Consider the following 21,013-nt stretch of genomic DNA (forward strand, 5'->3'; position numbering starts at 1 on the left):
CTCTGATTGCTATCTGTACGAAGACTCCTGCTGAACTCAAATGAACAAAAAACAAATGCAACAATCCAAGTGGCATAGATACAAATTATATACATTTATTTTTATTCCTTTTAAATAACATTCTTCTGTATAAATTCTGACATATATTCAAATCATACACTTTTTTTTTTTTCTTTTGTTTCTTCTAGAAATGCATTTGTCAGCATAGCATATAGCTTAGGAGACGCCTTATTTGGATGTGTAGTAAGACTGATGGGTTTCAGTTGGGAGCAAATACAAGGCCCACATTTTTCTGATTTTAATCCATTCCTCTGACACACAAAGAGCAGAATCCTGTGGGAGCTCATTTCAAGACTTCATTTTAATGAGAAATGTATTTTTAGGATTCAATCTGAAATTCATTATTTAAAGGAGACTGTGCAAACTTTCTGCCACATTTACATTGCATTTAACATTTAGGATAAGACGCTGTATAGCAGTGGTTAACTGGGCCAGGATACCTGAAGGATGCTGAATACATCCCCTCCTCTTTCAATAAAAGGCATCCAGTGTGCTAAGTTTGCTCAGCCTGCTCCAAGGGAATTATCATTCCAATGGATGACATCTCCTGACAGCTCCCCAGGGCTACTGCTCCATGCAGTTATTTCTAGCTACAGTGGTTCCTATGATTTAAGATCATCTACTCACATTAACCCAATCATACTTTTGCATGTCTGTTGCACTTTGCTTACCAAATGCTCTCCTAAGTTGTGAGCCAGCCAGGCTGCCCCATGCCTTTGACACATCATTGCTTTTTGCCCTTTATCTGCTCCATTATATCCTCTTGCCTTCAGTTACTTGTGGAACTGAACTCACTCCATCCAGATCAGCCGGTTCCACAGAGCCTCATAACCCCAAGGATCATGCCTGCAGAGCTGGCTTCCCACCCTTACTCACCTCATCGTACCTTTTATGTGTTCTCCAGCTACCATACCATCCCACCACTGCCTTTCCCCACAGTGGTCACACCACTGCAGCCAGACAGTTGTATACCCCATTAGAAATGAAAGATCTGGGTATCTGTATTGCTACATCAGCCCTACAAGTCTTTGCCATTTCTTGATAGTCACTGAGTTGGACCCCAGTGCTGCCCCATTAAATCCATTTTGGCTAATCTACCCATACCCCAACACGGCAATTGCAAACCTCAGCATCTGGGAAGCTTCATGACAAGTTATAACATAGGGCAGGCTGGTAGTCCTGGTGGCCTTTAGTACCCTGGCACACGTGCTTTGGCTCTTCACTCCATCCAGGAGTGATGCCAACCCAAGCTGACTGGAGATGTAACTTCTCCTTCACCTTCCACGGTGCCTGGGGGATGACTGCATAATTGATGGAGGCAGCAAGGAGAACTTAATCTCAGACCAAAGTCAAACATGAAGCTGTTCATTCATTCTTTGCTGGGTTATCCCTTTATAAATATCATTCCTCCACACTAAAGTTCTGGCTTGCTGGAGATGGCTGGTCCACCCTGCTGAGTCAACTTGCAATCTGACAAGCACAGTCCCACTGCCACATACTTTCTTTTTACCTTCCTCTGCTGCCCAAACCTGGGCAGCCAGGCCCCCAGCCCAGCCATTCTTCCCATCACAACTACAGGGGCCATCTAGATCCCTTTGTCCAGATGCACAACCCCCACAGACCATGGCTGCATCACCCTCCCTTGCATAAGGCATCCTGACCTCCTCATCTTTTCAAACCCAGGGCTAAAACACAAAGCTCTTACATTTCTGGAGGTCAGAAGCAGCTCAGACACAAACACCTCCCTTTGCAGCATATGGGATGGGAGGGCTCAGCACCTGAACTCCTGCTCCGGTTCACAGACCGGTCGGTGTTTTTACAGCCAGAGAAAAATTAAACCTTATTCCAGTCACAAGGTAGCCTACCGTCTTACCAGATCTGGGGAAGAGGAGTTTCGTGGCAAAGAGGATAACATCTACTAAAATGTTTTGGAAGCATTAGAGTGAACAACCCATCCTTCACTTTGCCTGCTAGCATCAGTCCCAGAAGCTAACAGTTCCTAAATCACCTTTCCCTGCCCTACGAAGTGACCAAGTGCAAGAGTATTGCAAAATGAGCACTGGCAAATAATTACAATTTTTAGGAAATTCTCCATTTGTCACCATTCTGCTCTTTAAAAACTGGAAGAGTAACTCAAGGTAACTCAACTCTCACCATTTCTCGCCATCCTCTTGGCTATTTTCCTTCTTTGCTGTGCCTCTCCTTTCAATCAAACAACAAGCTTTTGAGGCAGAAATAGCATCTTTGTGCTTGTGTTTAAAGCACCTATTCCCTACCCCCTCCCTCCCCAAAAGTCTCCAAAGATAAGAAAAGCCTCCATGCAGCACCAGAAAGCAAATAAATAATCACCACATTCTTCCTACCATTTCTCACACTGAGAAATATTCATTTTGCCCGGCTCTGAGGATGCATCAGCCAGCTCCTGCTGACCCTTAGCAGGTACTTCATTCCTCCTCAGCACCAATCACTTGCAGAGCACCAACATGCACAGTGATGCAGCTTTGTTTTGGAGGTCGCCTGTGAGTTGGGTGTAATATTAGTGCATATTCAGCACAATGCTATTGATTTACATGGGGCTGGCAGTACCAGCAAGGTGCCGCGTGGCACAACCTCCCCACACTGCGCTGCCCATTTGCTCTTCTCTTGGCACCAACAGCCTGCCAGGCCCACTGAAAACTCAAGGTAACCTGTAAAACCCAGTCGCCTTGTAGAATTTTAGACAGCTTATTCTCCACCACCACCTTGTGCTACATGAATTTCTTGAAAGCACCCATGCACTTTCAGCTTTTAAGGCCAGAAGTGCTGATCGGTTTCTGTGAGCTGAAAGCCATTTCCATCCAATTCCAGGCAATTTTTTGCCTCCATCATTCAAGAGAAGCCAGCAGGCTGCACCCAGCCATAGCCAGCACCGTGTCCACATGGGATGGACAGCACCAAGATCCCTCACATGAGGAGCATCCGCTTCAGTCATTGAGAGCAGGCTGTCAGTGCATCCATGCCAGTGTTATCTGCATCTTGTACAGAGAGTTCAAAACAAATAACAAAAAGGTACATCTGCCTGTTGGACACCTCCCAGGCTCTACTCATGGCAACGCAGGCTATTTACTCTGTATTTAAAGGAATAGGGAAATCTGACAGATGCAAGTAGGGAGCACTCACATTTTCTCTTAAAAAAACAAAGTTATTCAATGACACACTAGAAGAAAAGCTTGAAGCAGTGGGTGTTTGCCAGAGTCCCAGCTCTGACAATATTGTCATCTAATTTACAGTATCTTAAACAACCCCATTTTCCTTTCTTTTTAAACAATGCCACTAACCACTGTACAATTAAAATCTAGATGATAAAACATGACTGGGGAACAGAGGATGTTGGGGACGGGTCCATGGTTTTGCTGTTGGCTTTTTTGGTTGCTTGGTTGTCTTTTTTTCTTTTTTCTTTACAAATAATTACAAATACAGTTCCAAGAAGATATATTACATTTTATATACAGAACACACCATTGCTATCAGGGTAGGGTATTAAGCCTAGCTTTTATTTGTACACAGCAACCCTGAGATGTCTCGTCGTCTTCCCTTGCACAGAAACTATACAAGTTCATAAACCTCTGCTAGGAAAAGAAAAAAAAAAAGTGGATTGCTATGTTTTAATAGCATCATCACCCTGTATAAATACTCAGAAAGGGAAAAGCTTACTCTCCTCCCTAACTCCAATATTTCTGTGATATTTTTTCCTGTTTCCCAGCTTTGTGGGAACAGTTAACGGTGGCTTTTGTTCAAGTGTGCAACTCACTCCTCTACTTGCTTCTTGGTAGTACAGTAAACAATCATTTCCCATTTGTCCTCCTTTTCAAGCAAATTCACATCAGGAAGTAATACAAAGCCTTTACAAAGGTCTGCTTCCTGAAAATCCACTGTTAATTCATAAGCTACTTTTCAAGCTAAAGATGCAGGCGTAAGTGTTAGGCTGGCTGGAAACAGAGTAGCTTCTGATTAATGGGGCATTGCTTTCACTGCCCCATCACCTCTATGTAAAAAGGATATTTTAAGATCAGTGTAATCAAGTCTTTACCAACAGTGAATTATATGGGTCCTTACGGAGAACAATACACCGAATGCATTTCACCACGTTACCTGAAATTCGGACGTACTACACCTTCCTCCTGCTCACCTGCGAGCTACAGCATGCCCAGCTAAGAGTATCTGAAGAGCAAACTCCTCTGTACGGAGCCTTGGCACGGATCCTGATACCCCTTCAACAAGCTCTGTAACTTCTTTAAGCCAACTTTGGAACAGCTGGATTGCTTCCTCTTCTAAGCTTTAAAGTTGTGCATGGGAGTCGTCAGCGTCAGCTGTCCATTCGGTGCCACTTCATTCCCATCGTCTTCCAGCAGCCCCGAAACATCAGCGTTGGGGATGCTGTCGTGGTAGCTGCTGAAGCTGATGTTGTCCTCTTTGAGTTCAATGGTCCAAAAAGGAGCATTAAGTTTTCTGTTTTGATACTCACGGTACATGTAGACAGCACCCACAAAGCCCATTAGTAGGACCACGACAATGATGATGACTGTCAAAATAATTATATTAAACTGAGTCCAAGAAACATCTGCGAAAGCAGAGGTACTATTGTCAGAGGAACTTAAAGGAAATATAGTCTGTATAGTTGTTGGTGACAATGTACTGTTTGTCACTGCAGTTGGAACTGATGTTGCCTTGCTAATATTCGGAGCAGGACTTGTAAACTCTGTTATTTCTGGGCCAGGAGTGGCTTCTACAAAACAAAGAAAATACAGATGCAATCAATAAAGAAACACGATAAACTGCAATCAAACATACTCTTACGTAACAGTTATTATGCCAGTCAAATCTACAGTAAGTGCTCCATGATGGCAGAGACCCTGTGCAAATCCGGTGGTGAACAGATGAGTTTAATGCCCAAAGACGGATAACAAATGCACAAGCCAAGATTAATGATAGATACATGACCTTGTGATGAAAGCAAGCCACCTGATCCAGCTCATATTTAGCGCATGAAAATGGGACTCCACCAGGCACAGCAGTGACTCAACTGCAACTAAAGAATGCTCTGGATGCTCTCCTGAAGCCAGTAAACACATGAGAAGCCAGCCCAGATCCTGTTTTGGTCTCTGCTGCAGGAACATGTGCTTACATGAAGGACAAACCCATGGGGACAAGTAGAGGGCCTTTCCAACACCACCATCCTCAGCAGCCCTAGGCACAGGCAGCCAAGGAGCTGCCCTCCCTGCAGGGTTAGTTCTCTACTCAGAGCTGAAGACAGCTAGAAGGGAATGCTGCAGATCTCCCAGGAGGGAAAACACGGTGATTAAGCCTTCTTCAAACCCACTGAGCTTGAAGCCTCAAAAAGCATCATAAGAACCCGAGTATCTTTCAAAATGTGACTACAATGAAGTATTTTCTTCACAAGAGTAACCTGTGAATCTATTTTAGACTCTTAAGTAAAAGCAGTAAGAATCTTCCAGAAGCTGAAACCTCAATCAATCAAAATGTACTCAGCATCCATTGTTCCACGGGACTCTCTGCACCTTCTTTCCCTCCCTCTTCCATTTCTGTTTCTGCTATCAGAAACACAACTTCATCCTAAACCCACTTACAGCTGCGGCAATTACAGCTGATGGTGCTGCTCTGTATTGATCCAGCTCTCCTGGAAAGTCTGCTAATGATGACTGAGGAGAGGAAGCCTCTTCTGAAAGAGTCATTTTGCACAAAGTTGCATCTCCAATGGCAACAGGAGCTGCTGATATTGAGCACACCTCCAGCCATGGGCCCTCAGGGGAACTCCCAGGAGTTAACTTTGGGCTGATATGTTCGCAGCTCAGGTGATGGAGAAAGAAATTCCTCTAAAAGAGGCAGCATGAACCTAACTCAGGCTCCTGCTTTGAGTCCTCCTCCCTGCAGCAGCTTCTTTTCATTGCAGGTGCTGCATTAGGTTGATAAGGATGCTGGGTGACAGAAGGAACTTCTCAATGGGTTAATGGACAGAATCTAGTAGTAGGAAGGAATGTGACGGGAGATTCCTGGATACAGCTTTTGGAGAATGGCATGAGGAATTCAGTCATTCTTTCCAAATTCCTTCATCAACACTTAATTCTTGGCAAATCCGGCCAGTAGCTATAATTAGCAAAAACAGAACTGAGACAATGGCTGATTCACCAGCAAGGAAACAGGACTTTTCAGAGCCTTATTTGTGAGTCAGCACCAGCTAAATGCTGGCAAGGGTGTCCCGGGTGAAAACATATCCTGGAACTGATGACAGCATCGCAGGAAACAGTGCCATGCTCTGACAGCGGGCTGCAGCTTCTGGGCCACGACAAGGGTGCCTGTTTCTGCTCGGTGAGGCCGTGCCAGCCCTCCAGATGTCCTAGGCCTGCTCCTTGAGAGCAGCAGCTGTTCAGTCAATGGGCAGCTTTGGCAGCTTCATCGTGAGCATCATATCCAGATGCTCTGCTCACCCACAGCTTCTGCAGAACTGCCACTAACTCATGCTATGAGTGGGCTCCAGGGAGCCGGAGCTGTGCAAGCGGCACTCAACGCAGACAGCAATACTCTGCAGATGGCAACCCCAGTTTGGCTTCCTCTGTGCCCTGTTGCACCTCATCACTACAGCAGGTTCAGCAGCCATCTGGGGGTCCAAATCCTTCACTTTGGTCATCCCATGTGACTCTCGACTGTTCTCCCAAGCTGCTGCTAAAGCATCACACCTGGTAAGGTTTGCGAATGGTCTGTGTGGAAAGCTGAGGTTGGTTTTAACCTTGTCCAGGGAGAGCAAAGTGTGTTGTCATATCAACTCTGATGGCTTAACAGAGCCTCAGAGCCCGACAATTTCATCTGCAGATCTGGTGAGGATTTCACTCTAGAAACCACTCCAAACTAGGTCACTCACACACACCGGTGGTTTGTGAACATGTCATGCTGTATCAGTTAATGCACAGTACTTCAGCAAGTCAGTTTTTAGACAAGAAACTGTCAGAAAGAGAAAAAACAGGTGTCAAGGAAACAGGAAAGCTAAATGAACACGTCTCTGTCCCTTTGAACAGAGACAATCTTCTCCCACATCAGGAACTGGCTTAGCAATGTCCATAAAATAACATGAATTGCGGAGAAAACTGCAAATATACAAGCAAAATCATGCATATGGATTTTAATGGAGCAAAGGCACATGGCAGAGCTGTGCAGAGGGAGATAATGGATGACCCAATGCAAAACTGTCATTTCCAGCCCTGCATCTGCAAAGTTAGAGCTAATGAGCATTCAACTTTCTTTGTATTGATCATCTCCCTGCACAGAGGGCTCAGTGATTGCACCTTCAGAGAGCAGCATGGGAGCAAAAATCACATTAACTCCTAATGGAAGATCTGGATTCAATCTCTGTTGGTGACAAGGATGAATTTGGGTCCAGGTACATTTCCTGAACAATGGGTTCTTTTACCTAACACATAAGAGTGCTGGAATTGTGTCTATGCATGGAGCTGGAGATCCACCTTGAGGAACAACTTCCTGATAACCACTGAACAGACTCCAGCCCTGAGCCCAGGAGCACATTTTACCTTTCCTGGTGCAGTTGATTCCCTCGGGGTCCCTGACATAGCCATCCTCACATTCGTGGCAGTGGAAGCCAGCGGTGTGATACAGGCACCCGATGCACTCGCCACTCTCTGGCTTGCAAATGCTGGGGGACAGTGTGGGGTCCACATTCCCATTGCACTGGCACCTGACACAGATGCTGTCAGAGTTGTAGTAGCCGTTGGCACACTGGTTGCAGTTGGGGCCAGTGTAGCCAACTTTGCACTCGTCACACGTTGGGACAGCTTCACCAGGTTCTGCAAAAGACAGAAAGCAGAAGAGTTATGTGCCATAGCCCCTCTCTGTAGAGTTTATTTTGTGGAGCTGACTGTGAACCACAAAGACAAACATCAGCAAAACCACTGACTGTTAATCAATCTCAAATTCTAGGCTATCGATATAATTCTTTAACTGCAGCATTTTCTGTTTCTACAGAAGAATAAAAAGCTTTGTGGGTTTTCTGATGCCTTGTACCAGCATCACAGAGCATGCTCAGCACGTTGCTAAGCAAACATGCCTGCTTCTGAATGTCTCCATCTCAAGCAGCAAGTTTCAGGAAACAGCTGGATTGAGGCTGTCAGCAATCTACAGCAACCTGGTGGCACTGCTTCCAGCAAGATGCCCTGGTTGCTCCCAGCACAGGGAGACCCACCGGCTATAAGCCAACCTCATGGCTGTTGCACACTGAGCAGCAATTTAATTGAAACACATTGAGAAGAGCTCAGACCAAGAAGAATCAGACCAAAAGGAGAGCCTTACGGATCTGGCAGGTGCCGGTCGATGCCACGGTGGAACAGGGGCAGCGGTGGCAGCTGTGGGCACTCCTGTAGAAGCCACTCCTGCAGAGCTCGCAGTGCTTCCCCTCCGTGTTGCCCTGGCAGTGCAGGCAGGTGCCTGGGGACAGAGAACAGCAGCCAGTTGGCGGCAGAACTGGAGCAGAACATTTGGAGCATGAACCCACCTGGTGTGCTCACAATCAGCAGAGCTCATAGGTGATTCAGGATGCCCTCCAGCCAAAACACAATCCTGGGACTTGCCTTGGACTCTTATGACCTTCTGACAGTGTTCCACACACATATATAACATGAAAAGCCCCAGCAAAGGTGCCCACAGCTCAAGGTCAGAGCAGGTAAACACATGCTATCAATATTAAATATTCCCCAACAGAAGGGGTTTGGGGCAGTATCTGTGACAGCAAGCCAGGATGGCAATGCTTAAACTCCTCCACTTTTGCAAGGGGACCTCCCTCCAGCTTATGCCTTTGCATCTTTTCGCATACCCACACTACAGAGCTGATGAACAAATGCCACTGCAGCACTGTGGGGGCCAAAAGCTGCATACCACCCGTGTGGATCCAGCTCCCCCCATTCCTAGCACAGGAGGAATGTCTATCATGGGCATGAGCCAGCAGCAATCGGTGACCTTCCTGCAGGGACAAAGGAGACCTGCCAGGGGAAGCCCCTGAATCAGAAAACTGACAAGCTGTGTCTCATGGAGGCTGTATCCTAATGGCCCTCTAAATTGCATTTTGATATTATTGTGAACAAAGAAAGAAAAATCGACCACAAGGCCATCCATCAACAGGAACATCCTGTAATTCAGCAGGCTGCTCTTGGAGGTGGCGGTGACCTGAGGGATGCTTATTTGATTAAATCCCCTGCATAAGACTCTGAAAATGCAACAGCCTTCTTGTAACAACCCAGGCTAGCACTACACATCCACTGCACCTCTGAGCACCAACAGGAGGTTCCCTGAGCTAGGCCAGCAGTGCTGCTCCTATCAGTGCTAACCACATCTAATATCCTGAACTGGTTTAATGCTGACTATTAACGTAACCACAGCAGATTTTCTCATTAATTTTGAAGCAGTTTGTCTCCCATGGAAGCCCACTGCATGGCTCCTGCTCCTCTCCTTGCATAGCGATGACTTTGCAGCTGAGCATCCCAAGTCCAGCACCAAGGAGACGAAGCAAACCCTGGTTAGCTGCTGAACTGGGGAAGTGGCTGATTCACCCACAGTAGCGCCGGCAGCACCCTGGTGACTCAGGATGCTTGCTCGGCATCAGCTCCCACACAGTTTGATCTGCTCCCGGGTGCCTGCCAGACACGAGCTGGTGGCTTTTGTGGGAGAGGTGCAGAGTTAGAGGGGAAATCACCTCCTGCTCCCTGTTCCCACAGCTGCAGCCCTCAGTCAGCTGCTTTGCCAGGCTGCCCTGTGCAGAGCCACTCCTGGAAAGCCAGAATGCTCCATCAGCACCAAGGGTGCCTTGAACTGTGCTCTGCAGGCTTCAGTGAGGCATAAATCTGAGCTCACACCTGTGTGCTCTATACAGCTGTGGTTATTTCAAGCCCAATGTCTTTCCTGCCCATGGAAATTACCAGCATTTATCTGCCCTGTGAAATGGCTGCACTTCCAATGAGTCAGCAGGTTGCTCAGCCGTGCACAGCAATCGAGTATCAATGTTGGAAAGCCTTAATAATTAATAGCTCTTCCCACCCTGATAACACCCTGGGGACAGCTCAGGGCTGGCTGAACCCCAGCTGGATACAACTGAAGCCACACAGCCCCAACACCAGGCATGAGGGTCACAGCAGAGGAAGCAGGACCACGTGGGGACTTCTGGCTGCCCAATTTCCAGCCCAATAATTCTAAATATTTCTCCTGGGCAGAGCTGAGCTGAGCCAGGCTGTGAGGAGCCGCCAGAGGGAGCCCAAAGGACAGCATTAATACGGAAAAAAGCCTTGCAAATTTGACAAAGACTGCACACAGTGGATGTGAAGCTGGGGAGGTCACACAAAGTGCAGTCTCTAGAGCAGGCTGAGAGCACTGTGTTACTTGTTAGACGTCGGAGCTCGTCTTTATCGACTGTTCTCTGTTCTGGTTTTGTTGGGTTCCCCCATCTCCGGCAGCAAATAAAGCAGATGGAGGAAAAGGGAGGAAAAAAAGGATTTTTGTCAAATCAACAATAGCTTGTTAATTGAAATGAGAGCTTTTCTTTGCAGAGCTGCAGAGGCCAGGGCTGTACTGGGGTTTGAATCAAGAGAGGGGGATCGTCGTGGGAGAAGAAGGAAGAGCAGATTATCTCACTCCTTCACAAAACCCACACAGCCAGCTCCAAATCAGCATAACAGCTGATGTGTGCACAGCTTTAGCTACAAGCTCATATCCTGCAATATCAAGAGAACATAAAACCATGCTTGAAGTTCAGAGTAGGAATGAATGAATTCAACTCTAAGGAGTGCAGACCTGGAGCAGCTCAGCCTCCCCATCTTCCCATATACCACCCAAGTACAGATGCCTCAACACTTTCACCCCATCAGCACCTGTATGCACAAGAGACAGCCAAAAGGGTGATCAAGGATAACAAACAAAGCAAATTCAGAAGAAGTAAGCAATAGTAATTAGATGTTGCCAGTTTTTTCCCAGCACTAATTACGTTATCTGTGGCAATAACAGTCCCCTTACGTCACTGCCAGCATGGTATATGTTTCCAGGTAAACAGCAGTGAAACAAAAGCTCCTTAAGAGCCCGTGTTGTGTTTGTGCAGGAGAACAATGGAGCACTGATTTCCGATAGAGACTGCAGGATAAAGGCTTTGCGCTGCAGCCTGGAGCAAATAACACAGCCTTTATCAGCTTCACTGGGAACAGCACTCCCTCCAGCCCTGCCCTACATCTTAATTTCAGCCTCACAGTGATGATCCTGAGCACTCAAAGCACAAAGATGCAGATCAGTGGGGCGAGTGAAATAGGGAAAGGAGACAAAGAAGGCAAAGCTTGCAGGCTCGGGAGGGGAAGGCAGCGTTACCTGTTACACGGTCACAGGTGTTGGAGTGGTTGTTGCACTGGCACGGCTCGCAGGTGCTGTTGGCTCTGTAGTACCCATCACTGCACCGGTCACACTTCAGGTCCGTCACACCGACTTTGCACTGGCACTTCCCATCGCTGCACAGAGAGAAACAAGCAGTGAAATCATTAAGTCATAAAAAGAGACCTTTAAAAGCCATCAGGTCCAACTCCCTGTAATGCAGAGGGATGGTCAGGTTGATCCCCTGCAGGACGAGGGGATCAGTGCGGGCACCACAACCTACAGAGCACCCAATAGGCACCACGGGATGCAGCCCCTGCTCACCCCTTCCTTCCCCCAGCATTTAGCAGTGCCTTCGTGCCCACACCCCACTGTTCTTTCTCCATTGCTTGCTAAAGGAAGAGCAAGGCACACCGAAATGCAGCAGTCAGCCCAGGAGGCTGCACAATTAAACACTTGCAGACTACAAAATTTCAGGCACATTTAATGGACTGATTACAACAACGCGATGTTTCCTGGCTCTTCAGACCATTATCCAGAACTGAAGCAGGCAGATGCAGAATTCAAAGGGATGATGCCATGAAGCAGCTCCAAACATTTGACTTCTTGAAAAGCTTTTCACAAGGCCTGACATTAATCCAAATGTCGTCACAGCGTTTACAACGGAGAGCAAACAGAAAGCAAACAGTTTGGTTTTATTTGCTTCTGGCCATCGCTGGGCAGATATTCCTATAAGAGGGCAGGGGATGGGAAGAGCCAAGCAGGGAAAGACAACAGTATGAGGATTTCCCAGAGTCCAGAGCCCCGTTTTATTGCCTCTTACCTTATGATCATGCTTATATTTACTGACACCCTCCTGCATCTTTCCTTGGACATCATCATTTCCCACATCATTTTTTAAAGCTTTATTTCCCCACTGACTCCACTCAATGGAGCATTTTGGGGCAGAGTCCCTTGATTTTACTGGTGAGCATAAAAATAACAAGAAAGCAAGCTTTTTTTTTACTAAAAACAACAACAACAAAAAGGGTTTGGAAAAGTTTAATTTTAATGGCTCTCAAGCAGACCTTTTCTCTACATGTTACATATGGCACAGAGCCAGGTTCTGCATGTGCAAGAATTAAATCACTCAGCAAATATAAAGCTTTCCCTGTGGTCATTGCTTCCATAGAATAAAGCCCCCTTACAACACTCCTTTTCATAGCCCCAGCCCAGTAAGGGCTGTCAGACACTTTTTAAAGCAAAGGTCAATGATATAAATGCGTCGAAACCACAAAAAAAAAAAAAAAAGTCCTGTTAACAGACCGAGCGTACCCATAAAAACCCAGAAACTTGAAAGAAAAGAGCCACAGTTTAATACTTGCACAGTGAGAACGGAGCTGCATTTTGAGCCGACAACAGGAATTTCATTTTGGGGGGAAGGGAGGAGGAAACATTTTGATGCAGCGACATCAATTGCTCAGCTCCATTTCAGAGCCAGCTTGTAGCTCTAGACAAAGAAGTGATGCAGGGATGGGATGGGACAGAACCAGGCCCCAGGTCCCAACATCTCAGTCAGCTTTAACCCTGCCTGGGAGTGCACATAGAGCGGGGCACAAAGGGATCCCACCTCTGTAGCATCCTGCCTCATGCTGGGCCTGAAGCTGCAGAGCATCACAGGTAACTCCCAGCCAAGACTGATGGCCGGGGATGGACACACAGATACAAAGAGCTGTGTCCAAACCCCACACTGCTCAGCACAGGAACTTGAGGCCTCTTCGCAAGGAAAATAATGAAAACATAAAAATATCTGTGGTCCAAGAGAAATCGCAGCTTGCAGCTGTGATGGGAGCTGCGCTCCTGCACAGAGACCCCTAAAGAGAGGGGGACAGACAGACACAAGATAGATGGGCACATGAGCAGCACAGCCTTAGGGCTGTTTGGAGGCATGCTGAGCATGGTTTAATGGTGTAACAGAAAACCCTTAGCAAGCTCCAATGGTTTATTTTCTTCTTTCTTTTCTTTCCCAAGGAGAAGGGAAAGGAGAAATTCATGCTGAATGTTTTTCCAGCTGCCAACCAATGTGTCCCAGCACCAACCTTTGGTGCTTTTACTTTAAAATCTTCTCTTAATATACGAGGCTGGCAAGACTGTGGAGCAGAGTAAGAAGGAGGGCACACCCACAGGTGTCAGTGCAGAGCACGACATGGAATGGATTTCCTACCTCTCTGCTTCATTCAGAAGCACAGAGCAATGCACACCTGGAGCAGGAAAAGCCCCTTTGGGTTTCACCTCCCCTCTGCCATTGGAAGTCCGAACGCTTTCGTGGAAGCAGTGCCCGGCTCTGAGCTGCCTTTGTGGCAGGCAGAAGAAGTGGGGCTTTATGGCACAGAACATTGGGCCTTTGTGCACCACATTCCTCACTCTGTGCCGGGGGAGGGCGCCTGGTCAGAGGGCAGCCCTCGATGGAGAGGGACCCTGAAAGGCCGCTCTGTGAGTGTCAAAGGGCCACCTTGTCCAGCCCCGCCGCCGCATCCCCCCGCCAGGGACACCCCACATCCCACCCTGGGAAAGCTGGGGATCTCCACCCCAGCACTGCCTCAGTGCTCAGAGGGAGCTCAGTGGCAATGAGGAGAGCACAGTGCCTCCAGAGACCAATGCTGCCCTACAGAGTGCAGAACTCAAATGGACTCAGAACAGGATCCAGCCATGGAGAATGGGCCCATGGTTCTGCACAGCACAGCCCCTCTGTGCCCAAAATCCCTCTATGCAGAGAGAAGGAAGGCACAGGGCATCCTGAAATCAGGCTGAGCATCTCCCCAAAACCACAGAGCAGCCATAAGGGCTCCAACAGCTGCGCTGGTATCTTTGCGAGGGCAGGCGGTGTTCACCAGGGCAGCAAGCCTGCAACACAGGAACAGCAAAGCCTGCAACACAGGAACAGCAAAGCCTGCTGGAAAATCAACCAAATAACAGGATTTCAGAGCAGCCCAAATTACTGTAGGGGAGATTATGACAATCTGCTGCCCACTGTCCATTCACTCAGTCCTTTCCCTCTCTCTTCTGCATCCCAATACAGATGGGTGCAGGGAAGACATCCACCTGCTTATAGGGAAGTACCAGATGTAAAGCACAGGAGCTGGTAATAGAAGAGATGTTTGGATAATTAAAGCACACAGACAAAAAAAAAGAGCTGTTCTGCCTGGGTATTCTTCAGCATTTATGACGTCCACATGTAACAATTTCCATCCCTTCTTGGCAGAGGGATGCTGACGAGGCATTGCTTGGAGATAATGAGCCACCACTTGTGCTTGGCCGATCCACAAAGAGAACACAGTATTCCAGATACGAAATAGGGGGAAAAAAAAACAGCTTTTGGGGGTCATTTTTTTGGAAGGCATTGAGATGGGCTCCCAGTGTGGTTTACTGGGATACAATGGGATGGCAACACAGACCCCAGCCTAAAAAACGACATTTCTAAGTGCGGTGACACTGATGACAGGAAATGAGCATTTTCTGCATGCAGAATGAGAACTCCGCTGCCTTCACCCCAACAACCCTCCGAGCTGGGATGGGTGGAGGTCTGGGAATGAGGCTGGGGAAGCTCCACAAATGGATTTCCACAGATCTGCCTCTTCTAACAAACCTCACATTTCCACCCCACATGGCCTCACACCACAAGATGCCCAGCCTGGTTCCAGCTCCTGTTCTGCCCCACTGCCTCCAAGCAGAACCAATGTTCCATGTTCACATTTCCCCATGGCCTCACTGCATCCTTCTCCTCCCAAACAGCTCTGCAAGCCCAGCTCCCCCCAGCCCTTACTCAAAGACCATCACAAAGGGCACTCTCTGGTGCTGCTGCTCCTACCCTCATCACAATAACCCTGCAAACTCATCCAGGTCAGCCCCTCCAACCAGAGCCCAGCAGATGGAAAGCAAGCAGGGGGAGGCTGCTCCTCTTCCAGCCTCACTGCTCCAGGGCACAGCCATGTACAAACACTCTCAGGGATGTTCTGCTTTAATTCTTTTTAATGCAAACATAAAGCATCGGATCCCCTTGAGGGGGCAAAACATCTCTGAATTAACACTTTGGCATTTATATGCATGCATTATCTTTTTTTTTTTTCCCCTTTTCTTCTTAGAATGGAAGCAAGTGACAGCAGATCTTTGCTACATGGCTTACACCAGCCTGAGTCATGAAGCAGGGCTGCACCTCAGAGCTGCCAGGCTGGCACTGAGCAGAGCAGCATGCAGGCTGCAATCCAGGGCTTGAAGCAAACTGCAAAGGCAACACATGAAGCTCCTGCTCCCCACTGCTTGTGGGGAAACTGAGGCACGGGCAGTGGGAGCAACTCATCAAATACTGCAAAGCCCCACTTTAACACATGCCTGTTTTCTTTTGGGACAAGCAACCACGCTACACTCTTGTCCTCAAGGTCCCACTTGGTGCTTCTCTCCACCAGCAATTTCTCTGAACACAGTGATAAGAGACAACTGCATAGAAAGGAGAAATGGAGAACTGAGTGCTGAGCCTTTCTGCAGGGCTCACAGCATCTCTCCACGTCACCTCCCAACACACAGGGTGTGACAGCAGCCGCACGGGGCCGCCTGCTCACGTGCCACCAGGAAGAAAAGCCAGCAGGTGCTGCACACCATGCTGTGAACTCCCAGCAAGAGGCAAACAAGGGCAATGACACCACCGCACTGTGAGCCTCAGGGACATGCAGGGCTGCCTGGCATTGGCCAGGGGAAGACGCAAAGTCCTTCAGTACCTCCTCTTTGTGGGCTGCCTCCTGCAGGCTGGAACTCTGCGTTACTCACTGAGTCAGACAGAGGACAGGTTTCCACAGGAAGGCTGTTTCACCATCCCCTGAGATGCCTCTGCGGCAGGAGGAGGCTCTGACTGCTCCCATCCTGGGCTCCGGGCATGGTGCCCAGCAGGAGCATCACACCCAGCAGGACACAGGATAGGCAGGCAGGCACAGCTCTGCACTGCAGGTGCCCACCCAGCAGTGCCAGAGGACGTCAGCACAGCCCTGCTGACAGCAGCACCCGGCCCTGCTGACTCACAGCCTCCAGAGGGGACTCCCAGATGGAGAACTAAAACTAAAAGCGACCTTTGATTAGTGGCTGCAGAGCCCAGACATGGTGACAGCATGTCAGGTCAATGTTCACTGCCCAGATCAATGGCTTGCCCGAGGAAAGGGGATTTTTTTTTATTTTATTTTTTTATTTTTATTTGTGGTCTAGTTAATAAACAGCACTTCAGCTGACCAGATGATGGCACACGGATAGAGATACCAATAACCATCACACGGCGCTGCTTTAAAAGGCACTTTGGCAAAAGTCTGAGCAAGCTGACAGCAATGCATCACTCGTGTTCTGCTGCCCTGAGCTCCCAGCTCCAGGCTGGCAGAAATCAGCAGCTGCAGGAGCTGCTGGAGGCCACAACCAAGCTGCTGCTCTGCTTACAACAACGAGCCCTTTTTTCTTAAGGCAGGGTGCAGGAATTAACCTGTGCAAGTTAATGCTTGGCTGCTGCTTTCATTAGTTATAATAGGAATAATAGCAATCATAATAACAGCCATAAACAGCTGGCAGTATTTTTAATGTCAACAAAGCAGGAGCCGGCAGCTGGTGTGCCCAGTCCTGAGCAGGGTGGAAAACTCCACAGCCCCAAGAGCCACCTTCTCAGTAAGAAGGTCGTTCCATTCAAGTGCTGAGCTGCATTTAGGTTTTGACTTTTTATCGTGTACGTTGCCAGAAAAAGGGCCGATAATGCAGGGCTTGGGCCCTTGGAAAAGAAATAAAGCATGAAATTCTTACAGACAGCATGTCCCTGCAGGATGCTGCAGTTCTGACTCAGCACCAGCCTTGGCAGCAGAGTGCAGGTGCTGAGCACAGAGGGCACCCGGACCAAACCCCAAAAGACAACAAGAGCGATGCCAGCACAGCAGAATTCCAGGCAGAGGAACACATTCGTTATGCAGCAACTCAGGAGCATCTGCAGCAGCTCTCTCAGGTTAAACGAGGCTGGTTTAAAGCCCAGGCAGGGAATGAGCCACAGGGCAGATGAGAGCAGACCTCAGTGCCACACTTGCCCCTGCCACCACCAATAACCTCCAATTAGCACCAGCCAACATGACCCATCTGCAGGCATTGGGTTGGAATGAGATGATCTTTGAGGTCCCCAAGACATTCCACAACTCTATGATCCATACCTGCTCTGCATCTCAAACCACCCCCCCCCCCCAAGCCCACCCCACTTGGGACCATTTGGTTACTCACTCATCGCAGCTGGGTCCGAGGGCACCAGTGGGGCTGCAGGCACAGGGCAGGCAGTGCTGTTGGCTGTGGTCGGGGTGGAAGCCGTGGGCACAGCGCTCGCAATGCAGCCCCGCATAGCCTGGCAGACAGGTGCAGTGTCCAGGAGTGTCGAGGCACCCGCTGCTCCCCACAGCACTGCAGTTGCATGGCTCTCCTGCAAGAGGGAAAGAGAAGCTGAAAGGAGTGTGCCATATTATGGGTCTAAGTGCTTAAACACGTATAGACACACACATCCAGATATATAATCATGTTTGTGGTTGTCTTGTTACGTGGTTGGTCAGGAGCTGAGCCATAGTAGGTGATATTGGAATAAAGTAACAGTGCTGGTGGTCCTGGGCAAGCTGCTCCAGGTGGCCCAGGTGAAGCAGAGCACCTCCAGGGATCCCAACCTGCCTTGGCCAGTCTCTAAAAACCATTAGCAGGTGGAGAACCCATGAATTGTAAGATCCTCCACATCTCTAGTTTACCAGTGGGATTGCCCTTACAACAAAGACATCTTCAACACACCTATATGGTGCACCAGGCAGGACCACTGCGCATGGAGAGAGGATGGAGAGAGCCAACAAGATCTGAGCTCCATGCTGGGAACACAGAAACAGCTTTAACCACAGGGTGATGGAGCTGGGCAGCAGAGACCCACCTGCCTTGCCCATAACACGATGGCCACCATCAGCTGCCCATGAGCTTTATGGACCCACACATGCCCTTTGGAGACCCACACGTCCTCCTGACATCCACATACGTGCTCCAGGGATGCTCATCCTTCATGAGGCTATGAGACCAAGCAGTCAATGTTTTAAGTGAGGAACAAACCTGAGTCAGCAGTGCCTTCCCGGTCCCCACGCACTTTATTTCTCGTAATATCTTCAAGCACCTAACACAGCAAAGAACAACCTCCCCAGCAATTTGTTTCTGACACGAGGTTTATCTCCGCTTCTTCACTGCAAAGTATTTGGTGCCTTAATAATTTACAGTCTTTTACTGCCAACTGTGAATTATAAACAAGGATTATTTTCAGAAAGAGCACATCAGGGCTTTACGCAAGCGCTGCTGTTTGTTATTCCCTGAGGAAAGTCCCATTTGGGGCACTTTGCAGAGGGGAGAGGACAGGCCCCCAGCACATGAAAACCTGACTTCAACCAAGCTCCAAGCACCCCATGAGGACCCAACACTGTAGCTCAGTGTCAGTGCTAGAACCTAAGGTTATTTAACACTTACACTGCATGCTTGTGCCCCAGTGAACCACAGCTGCTTGTTAAATACCTCGCCTTGCTTTGACTGCTTGTCTGCTTTCTCTCAACATACATACATCTCAAAAAGAGGAGTTATTTGGCTTTGCTGCTCCACCCGGGAAGTCATCCCCATGGAGGTCACTTGGTGTTATATACCTGTGAAGCTGGTGCCAGCAAGTAGGACAAACACCCCGGGACCCACAACCACCCCTCCAGAACTCACTTCACACAAGAGTCCAACTCTCAGCTCAATCAACCCAGTGGAACCTCATCCATGTGGGTATTGGGCTTTTGCCAGAGCAAGGCATGAAAACATGCATTGAGCCAACGCAGCACCTGCACTGGAGTCTGTCAAAAACACATCTAAATACCGCTCAAAGCTCATTCTGTGCTGTAGCTGACAGAGCTGTGCTGAAGGAGGATACGAACCTGGCTTTGTGGCCATGATGTACGACAGGACAGGAGCCGAATAGGAGGTAAGAGCTGGGGCTGGGCCACCCCCAGGCACTGCGATCCCAAAGGCTGCAGGCTGAGCTCAGCAATGGTATCAGCTACAGATCTTGTAATATAGATCATGGCATTTTCCTTCCATGGGCAGGGCCGAGGCTCCCTCGGGCTTTGGGAGCTGTAAACCTTCCAACACACACTATCATCCCAGTGACTTTTTATTCTTCCCCTTTTCTTTTGCGGGTCTCTACCCACCAAAGCTGCACAAATTCAGGTCCAAACCTGGAGGCAGCTCAGCTCTAGCAGCCGAGCTCAATAGCAACACAGACGGCACTGGTTCCACATTCCCCATACAGCAAGCAATGCTGCAAGAATCCAAACCAACGCAGGCAAAAGGAGCTTTGTGTTGGCAGGCTGGAGGGACCTGGGAAATAATTGCCCCTGGGTGCAAGGCACAGCACGACCGGGCCAGCACAGACCTCCCCAGGGGCAGCTGCCCTGAGTGGCCTTCCTCCCTCAAGCACCCAGAAGGACTATTGGAAATGGAGAAGCGTCACACATTGTACCCCAAGGACAAAAGTCCGCTGCACCCGGCTGATGGATTCCAAACATGCCCTCAATGCCCTTTGGTGGGAAGCAGAGGAGCAGCAGACAGCAGCATCAAAACCCGGCGGCGAGCGCAGCGTCAGGGTTTGACATGATGATGAACCAGACTATGAAAACCCCAGGCTTAATTCAGACAACACTTTGGCGTTCTGACGGCTGCCGGGTTGGAAAAAGCAAATAGGATCCGCAGGCGGAAAGGGAACGTGGTAACAAAGCTTCTGCCTTTGAGGTGTGGGAACACGTCACAGAAAGTGGGGATGGGAGAAAAAGATCAGGGACTGCTGCCCCGACTCCTGGCTGGTCCCAGGTACTCGGAGCCTTTATTCTGTTCTGTCAAGCAGACACTTTGCTTTTGAAGATAACCTTCACAAACACCTCCCCAAGAGCTTCTGCCCAATGAGAAGGGTCAGAGGAAGCTGGGCTGGAGGTACTGGGTTTGGTTGCCTTCAGCAGCAGGCACAGCAAAGCCCCTGGGGCCACAGCCCTGCTCTGAGCTCCTCACCACGCTCTCTCCCTTCGCTGCCTTAGTTTCCCCACCCATAGCTCCACTTCTAAAGCATCGTGGTTTCCTCCCCTTCCATCCTTCAGCACTCAGCTCTCAATGATAAGAACCACCACCTTCCCTCACAAAGGCATCGATAGGCTCTAATTAGCCCAGTGACACTGTGAGATCCCTGAATAGAGGCGCTATAAAAGCGTGCACCCTTCCCACGTGCTGCTACTCCTCCAGCCAGAAAAAGGAAACATCACTCCCACCACGAGCTGCATTTCAACCTTCACCACTCACTGCCAGATCCACGGAGGCAGCTGGAGGAACAGAGCAGGTTCCCAACGCGCTGCAGCAACAGGCACGCTGCTCACAGTGCAGAAGACCCAGATTTAAAGTGCAATTACAGCCAGCAGCAAGCCTGAACTGAATAATTACTATGCAAAAGTCACAGGTTGCCAATAAACCGGAA

General features: G+C 48.8%; 1 protein-coding gene across 1 annotated transcript in view; it reads right to left on the bottom strand.

Annotated features, from left to right (window-relative positions):
- Positions 1-3,499: 3,499 nt before the first annotated feature.
- The window catches only part of MEGF9 (multiple EGF like domains 9), a 28,937-nt gene continuing 11,423 nt past the window's right edge, over positions 3,500-21,013 (bottom strand). The window contains exons 2-6 of the mRNA XM_072352782.1: positions 17,731-17,923; positions 11,464-11,600; positions 8,416-8,550; positions 7,641-7,913; positions 3,500-4,825 (exon numbers count right to left, since the gene is read on the bottom strand). Coding sequence (XP_072208883.1) covers positions 4,371-4,825; positions 7,641-7,913; positions 8,416-8,550; positions 11,464-11,600; positions 17,731-17,923 — 1,193 coding nt within the window. The 3' untranslated portion in view covers positions 3,500-4,370. The remainder of the gene's footprint in view (positions 4,826-7,640; positions 7,914-8,415; positions 8,551-11,463; positions 11,601-17,730; positions 17,924-21,013) is intronic.

The sequence above is a fragment of the Excalfactoria chinensis genome, chromosome 18 (genome assembly GCF_039878825.1).
Source record: "Excalfactoria chinensis isolate bCotChi1 chromosome 18, bCotChi1.hap2, whole genome shotgun sequence".
NCBI lineage: Eukaryota > Metazoa > Chordata > Aves > Galliformes > Phasianidae > Excalfactoria > Excalfactoria chinensis.